General features: G+C 57.1%; 1 protein-coding gene across 4 annotated transcripts in view; it reads right to left on the reverse strand.

The window, feature by feature from the left end:
• Positions 1-3434: 3434 nt before the first annotated feature.
• Positions 3435-7725, reverse strand: part of Ccr6 (chemokine (C-C motif) receptor 6) — a 22245-nt gene continuing 17954 nt past the window's right edge. For all 4 annotated transcript variants that reach the window (XM_013024504.1, XM_013024503.1, XM_013024502.1 and 1 more), the window contains 2 exons: positions 5060-5173; positions 3435-4965 (listed from right to left, as the gene is read on the reverse strand). In XM_013024504.1, coding sequence (XP_012879958.1) covers positions 3844-4965; positions 5060-5068 — 1131 coding nt within the window. In that variant the 5' untranslated portion in view covers positions 5069-5173 and the 3' untranslated portion in view covers positions 3435-3843. The remainder of the gene's footprint in view (positions 4966-5059; positions 5174-7725) is intronic.

Genomic DNA, 7725 nt, shown 5'->3' on the forward strand with positions numbered 1-7725 from the left:
GCCACTTTGAAAATGCTCACACTCACCCGGTCACTTTCCAGCCTGCGGCCGATTCCTCCGAGCCTTGGGCCTTGGCTGCAGCATCGTCTGTCAGAGCTGCGGGCAGCAGGCTGGCGCACAGCGAGCACACACCAGCTGGCAGGCCTGTGGCACGGGCTGCTGGGGGCTCACAGGCTTGCCAGCCGGGTGGAAGGAGCCGCAGGCTCATCAGGGGGCTCGGCCACCCAGCAGTGGGAGGTGCCGGAGACCCCGCCCTGCCCCGGCGCCTGTCTTCCAGGCGTGGGCAGCAAAGCCCCTGCTTCAGGAAGGGCCAGCACCGTGCTCCCTCACCTCAGTGCTGCTCACTGACCCCTCTGCAAACAGGGCAGTAAGAGCTGCTGTAGGGCCATCCTAGACACAAGTAAAACGGCACCCGAGCCTAGCAGGTCACACATTGGTAGCTAATGATTTGCTGTTCTCCCGCCGTGGCTGGGGGCCCTGTAACCCCCTGCCCTCCACATGAAGCCCACGCGAGGCGACTCACGGCTGACAGGCCTGTCAGACCCCAGGCCTACCCCATCCCTGTGTCCAGCAAACCCCAGGGCGTTACCACAGTCCCGTCTGACTTCTTCATTAGGGTCACACGGTCAGTGTCCCTGGGGACACTGCCTCAGCACCGAGTCCTCCCCCACCCTCCCTAGGGAGGACCGCAGGCCTGCAGCCAGGGGCTGAACAAGCTCTGGTCTCAACGGTGGCCTCTGGACGCGGTGGAGAGCCGGCACTGGGCAAGGGAGGGCCCGGGCTGCCCGTGTGCTTCCTCTCTCGTCCCGCGGGGCAGCTGACAGTCCGTCTGCGGCCTGCAGCTCTCAGAACACCTGATAAGGGCTGCCAGGAGCTTCGGGGTGAGGTCTTCTTCCTTACTGAGACAACTCCATCCTGCGGCCAGTGTTGTTTCTCTGTCCAAATAAGCCAACAGTCCCCTCCCTTTGGCCAGTGGCGGGCTGGTGGGTGGATGGGTTCCTAAGCAGAGAGCTGGGGAGGGGTCAGGGAGGGCCAGCACAGGCTCAGGACCGTCTGGGAACAGCGCTCCACCCTGCCCGCCTCACTGTCATCCCTAAGGCCCCTGGTGGGCAAGGATGCTCTTGTCACCATGGTAACTGTGAACAGTCAGAGAAGCCCCAAGCATGGCCCGTAGGGGCAAAGCACCCTCTTCTTCAATGGAGAAATAGGTCCGGGCATAGAATCTCCCTGTGTGGGCTCAGGAAACCAGCGTTTGACCAAGTCAGGTCCTGCATCATGCCGCAGGAGCGAGTGACACTGGACTCACATTGGACACCAGGAGTTCGCTGACCTTACCCAGATCCACCGTCTGCTTTTGGTTCCTGGCCAGGCCTCCTTTCTCAGGGCACGCCCAGACCTCCTCCTGCTTCAGGGCTCAAGGACAATGGAAACAGGGATTGGGAGTTGAGCAGAGCCCACAGGCCAGGCAGAGGTGAGCGGTGGCGGGTGCAGGGCCGTGCCGGAGTGTGCAGGTCCCCAGGCGGTGGGTTGGGGAACTCTTCCCTCTGCAGGGAAACTTTGCAGAGAGGAGGCTGGGACTGGCCGGGAGGGGCAGAGAGACCCACCCTCGGGGCCGGGCCAGGCCAGGGGCAGGCTGGAGGCCCTGGGAGCAGACCTCCGAGGGCTCAGGTGTGGCTGCCCCAGGATCGCCACCGAGCGCCGCTCCTTCCCTGCGGTGTGCACGTGAGGAACACACGTGGGAATCGGTATGTGGAAAACCTTGTACTCAAAAGGGAAAAGAGCCTGTGTGCTCGTTTAGACCGCGCTCACTGCGCAAACCACTGGAAAGGCTGCACACCTAGATGCCGTGAGGATTTTGTGCTTTTCCGCTTAAAAATGATTCCATCTGTCAGAAGCAGGCTCCTCCTGGGCTAGCTTCAAGCGTTAGACTTACTGTCACAGTCCGATCAGCCCATCCAGCATGCTCATGTTTCTCCACTTAAGAAATGGGTTCTGCGCCCCCTACTGGCCACACTTGAGACTCCTCCAGGCGCTTCACAGTTACTATGGTGACAAGAGCATCCTGGCTTATGATTTGATTTCTGGAATCCACCACTAGCAGATCTCAGGGCAGCAGAGGCCCTGTGGCGGGCAGGGGGAAGACACAGAAGCTAGAACATGATTCCAATTTCCCATACCTCATGCACTCTTACTTTGCAACGCTAAAGCAATGCTTAATACATACAGACTTTAGATCTTAGTACCTCTCTTTGCAGCCCATGAGACCCAGACAAGTTCCCACTAGTGTCTCGTCAAGGTGAGCTTGTCAGGGTTCTGGATGGGTGATGGTCACCCTGCTCGAATCCTCTGTATTTTCATAGGTCAAGTCCAGATTTTCCCCACTTGTCTTCCTACATGTATGCAGCACTTGCAGATCTAGAGTTCTGGAAGGCTTCTACAAAGTCAGAGAGTCGTTACAGTCTGATCCAGTCATGAGTCCAGACTTTGGGAAGCCAATGTGCCTCTTACTACACCCTGTCTAACTCCAGGCCTTTGTGGGCCTTAGCCACCATCCTCTCCTCCAACTCCATTAAGAAATGAGAACCAACGTTCCTCTCATTGGCTCTGCAAAGTTTTCTTTTATTTAAAGAAGTACTACGAGAACAATTAAGAACATCTAGCAGTTTAGACTGCAAGATAAACTCCAATTTTATTATGATGCATTGGACAAACATTTGTTAAACATGCTAAAAACTCAGCAGAGCCGGGGCTACCAGCCAGCCCCTGCAGAAGCCAGGCTCAGCAGTAGGCAGGGCTGCCTGGCCAGTGAGGGGCAGCCAGCGGCCGCAGCCAGTGCAGGCCCAGATGCCTTTTCCAGGGAGACAGGAGGGTGACCGTCATTTCCGCCCACCGCATGTTACCATGTGCTTTCCAGTGGGTAGGCACGTCGGCGTCTCTCTCCAGCCTTTGACAACCTGGCACTCACTGTGCCAGTCCAAGGGAAAGTAGGTAATGATTTAGCTATTTACAGTTAGCAACAGTAAACACCGCTTAAATGTTTTTCTTTTTTTTCTCTCTCTCTCTCTTTATGTGGTGCTGAGGAACCAAACCCAGGGCTTCATGCATGCGAGGCAAGCGCTCTACCACTGAGCCTCCTTCCCAGCTTAAATGTTTTTCTAAAAGGAGTTATAGGAGTACTTCTCTTTGTCTTTTCTCTTTTTTGTGCTGGGATTTGAATTCGGGGCTTTTCAAATATTAGGGACTCCAAGCAATGCCTCCAGCCCCTTTTTAAAGTATTTTTATTAGCTTTATGTCGTCTCTCCCCCCCCCCCACCGCCGCCGCTTTTTGTGGTGCTGGTGTCCCTGAGTTCTTCTGTTCAAAGCTGGCGCTCTTCCACTCGAGCCACAACTCCACTCCTGACTTTTCTGGAGATAAGGGTCTCACTGCTTTCACGGTCGGGCTGAGATCTTGGGGAAGTTTTCTTGCGAGGCCGTCCTCACACTTGGATGCTCTCAACCTCAGCCTCTTAAGTCACTAAGATTGCAGGTGGGAGCCATCACGCGTGGGTCTCTGTGCAATCTCTTTGTAAATATTTTCAGAAAATGTTTAAATTCATATGTAATTCACATGAACTGCACCTTTCCCAGGTCCTGTTTTGTGGGACAAAGGCCCATGAGTCTCCGGGACCACAACACTTCTCACCAAGCACACTAGCACAGGGAGGCCCAGGCGGGTTATGCTTAATTTCCAGAACTCCTGTGCATCTTGGGCCATGTCTTTTCTTTTCTTCCCCCCGCTCCTCCCACCAGACACCTATTGATAAGTTCCATAGGTGCTGCAGGGTACCGCGTGACTCTCCGGGCTCACATAGTAAAGGATGAGGCGTTGTCGTCCACGGCCTCGCTGGTCTGCCTGGAGGCGCAGCTCTCCGAGTGGATGCGGGCGCAGGAGAGGCGCGATGCGGCCCTCCTCCGCACACACCACGCGTCCTTCATGATCTTCAGGAAGTAGCTCCGAAACCTCTGGCCGACGAAGGCATAGAGCACGGGGTTGAGGCAGCAGTGGAGGAAGGCCAGGACCTCGGTGACGGTCCTGACGTAGCCCAGGAGCCTCTCGCTGTGGCACACTCTGTCCATGCTGCCCAGGTGAGCGGCGGTCACCAGCAGGACGGCGTTGTGAGGAATCTGGCACACGAGGAACACCAGCACCACGGCTATGACCACGCGGATGGCGCGGTGCCGCTTTGCGTTCTGAGCCTGCAGCAAGGTCCTGACGATGAGCGCGTAGCAGAACAGCATGGACACGAAGGGGACGAAGAAGCCGAAGAGCAGCTCGAGCCCCAGCCCCAGCAGCTTCCACGTGATGGGCTCCGAGAAGGACGGGTACTTGGCTTCGCACACCTGCTGGCCCTGGATTTTGTACTTCCGGTTGAGGGCGAAGGTCGAGGTGGAGATGAGGAGTGACAGCGCCCACACCACGGAGCAGATTCTCCGGCTGTGCGTCAGGGTCCAGGCCCGGAGGCGGAAGGAGCTGGTGGCCTGCACGATGGCCACGTAGCGGTCCAGGCTGATGCAGGCCAGCAGCAGCATGCCGCAGTGGAAGTTGACGGCGTAGATCCCCTTCAGCAGCTTGCACAGCGCGTTGCTGAAAACCCACGCGCCGGCGGCGTGGCTGACTGCCCAGAAGGGAAGCGTGAGGACGAAGAGGGCATCCGCGATGGCCATGTTCAGGAGGTAGATGTCCGTCATGGACTTGGCCTTCTTGTAAAAGGCGAAGGTGAGCACCACCAGCACGTTGCCCAGGAGGCCGAAGGCGCACACCAGCGAGTAGGCCACGGGCACGAACGCGCGGGAGAACTGCCTGACGCCCCGCAGCGAGCATGGGGAGGGCGGCAGGTAGTTACTCGGATAATCGCTGGCACTCGTACTGTTTGACTCAGAATAATCATCCAGTGACTCGTAAGGATCCAGAGAGCTCAGCAGTTCCTGAAAAGCAAAGGAAGAGTGCGCTGCAGCCCACCGTCCGTGGCCACAAGTAACTGAACTCAGACTCTGTACCCAGAACAAAGCAGGCTCTCACCTCACCCATGGCGGTGCAGGCTGTGGGCAGGAGAGGCAGCCTGGGGCGGGAAGGGAAGCAGATGGGGCCACCTCACGGCTCAGCAGCAGGGATGACAGCCGCTCAGAGAGGAAGCTGAGGAGGGGAGAAAGCAAATGGCTGCAGTCACAGTCGTGTCCCGGGGCGGCGCCAGAGCAGCGCCCAGCTGGACACGCACTGAGGACAGGCTTCCCTGCTCTCTGCACCCAGGGAGAACACGCCGTAGCCTTTTCTAACACAACGATGAGTCCACCGTGGTCGCATGCACAGTTCCACAAACCACGGCCCACGGCCCACACACAGCTGTCCCCATGCTGGGATCCTTCATGAAATGAAGGTCATATTAGAAAAACAGTAGGTTTTGATCCACACAAAAACTCAGGGTGAGTACGTACAGCGAGACTCTACTGGGCCAAAATCTCTCAAAGCAGAACTGCTGACAGAAACACACCCTCTGTGCACCCCCCCCCCCAGGCACCAGTGATTTCTCTTAGGAGAAAGACGTGAACTCACTGGTTGGTGTAACCCTGCATTGTGCCAGATACTGAGAAACTTCAGGCTGTGGCTAAGAACCAGGGCGCTCAATAAAAAAGATTGTTTACTCCTAAGCTCCCAGGCTTCAGCCTGCCCAAACCACCATTTGTACCACAAAGACCGTGTGTGCCCTTGTAAGGAAGTTGTTTGAGCGGCCTGCTGACACCTGGGTCACCACACATAGAGAGTCCTGGACACAAATTCCCAGCCTTGAATTGCAACCATCAGCCTGGAGAGACAAGCTGTGAGGATCGGCCTTGTGAAGACAGAGTCGTTTCTATGAAGACAGAGGAGTGCGGTGATAGAAGTTCCTAAGGAGATCCTTCCCTACCTTCTTAGTGGGCGATGTCTCCCCACTGCCAGGGGAGGCCGGAAGCACTGTCTTTGGCGCGATTCTTGAGGAGCCAACAAACCACGCACAGCACCCACAGCCTGGCGCGCCGTGCACCCCTGAGACCGCAGCCTTCCCTGTCACACGCACGGCCCTCAGCGGGCTCCCCATCAATGTCCCTGTCACACGCACGGCCCTCAGCGGGCTCCCCTCCACACTGTCAGTGCCCCTGTCACACGCAAGGGGCCCACCGAGTCAAAACGGAATCTGCTTCCTTGGGAGATTTAAGCATTCCTAAACCAATGTTCCTCCAGCAGGCAGGTGCAGACATAGTTCACCGAGCAGATTGGAGCTCAGAGAGTCTGTAGGACACACAGCCCCGAGCTGTTCTTTAGAGGAAGGTTTTGGGAACTCTCGGGGATCATAGGATAGTTTCAGAAACACCTCTTTGTTCCATTTGGTTTTGCAACTAAGAGTCTTCTTGCCTTCCACCAGCTGCCGGGGGCCACTGCTGCTCACCCTGACTCACTGCCCCCAACCTCCCACCTGACTTGCTCCGCTCCCAGGCCACCAGCACCGCGTGTGGGGCACGACATGGTGCTGCACCCAGCACACGTCCCTAAGTGCTGCCCAACACAAGCCACGCCCCAACGACTGGCCACACGGGCTAAGCGGGGGAACAGTGAGCCTCAGCTCGCTCCTGCTCCTTCTGCCCCTCGCAAACATCATCTCAAAAATACTCAGAGGGCTGGGAACATGGTTTAGTGGCAGAATGTTTGATCAGCATGCATGAAGCTCTGGGTTCAATTCCTCAGTACCATATACACAGAAAAAGCTGGAAGTGGCGCTGTGGTTCAAGTGGTGCCTGGAGGTGTTCAAGTGCTAGCCTTGAGCAAAAGAAGCTTAGGGACACCACCCAGGCCCTGAGTTCAAGACCTAGGACTGCCAATATGTGTGTGTGTGTGTGTATACACACACATATATATGTGTGTGTGTGTGTGTGTGTGTATATATATATATATATATATATATATATATATATATGGAGAGAGAGAGAGAGTTGAGATTAGGCTGCCCAAGTCTGGCAAATGAGACCAGTGAAGTCCAGAGGGCAGAGATGCAGAGAAGACATGGAAGCTGATCTGCAGGGAAGAGGAGGCGGACACGTCTGGCAGGAGTCGGGCCGGCATCGACCCCCGCAGGGACTGAAGTGTGCCGTGAGTGGTGGGGACCTGGCACAGACGCCGTGTGCCCGGGGCACCGCACGCCGCAGTTCGGTCCCCAACCCTCGACTGCCTGGAGGCCATCGGCAGATTGGGGAAGTGTGGCAGACGCTGCAAATCTGTGACTGAATCTGAAATCTGAAAGTGCTCAGGATGTGGAACTACCACCGAGGTGCCGAGGTCACTGGCTTACCAGATGTGCAGCGAATGGTGTACGCACGGCCCGGACAGCGCAACACGGCCCGCGGGGCTCTGCTCACACGTGCCACCCTGCTTGCACACCCGCTCACACGCAGCGCCCCGCTCACACACCCGCTCACACGCAGCACCCTGCTCACACGCCCGCTCACACTCAGCCCCCCGCTCACACACCTGTTCACACGTGCCACCCTGCTCACACACCCACTCACACACAGAGCCCCGCTCACACACCTGTTCACACACGCCACCCTGCTCACACACCCACTCACACACAGCGCCCCGCTCACACACCTGTTCACACACGCCACCCTGCTCACACACCCACTCGCTCACACACAGCGCCCCGCTCACACACCTGT

Source organism: Dipodomys ordii, unplaced genomic scaffold, assembly GCF_000151885.1.
Source record: "Dipodomys ordii isolate 6190 unplaced genomic scaffold, Dord_2.0 Scaffold77, whole genome shotgun sequence".
Lineage (NCBI taxonomy): Eukaryota > Metazoa > Chordata > Mammalia > Rodentia > Heteromyidae > Dipodomys > Dipodomys ordii.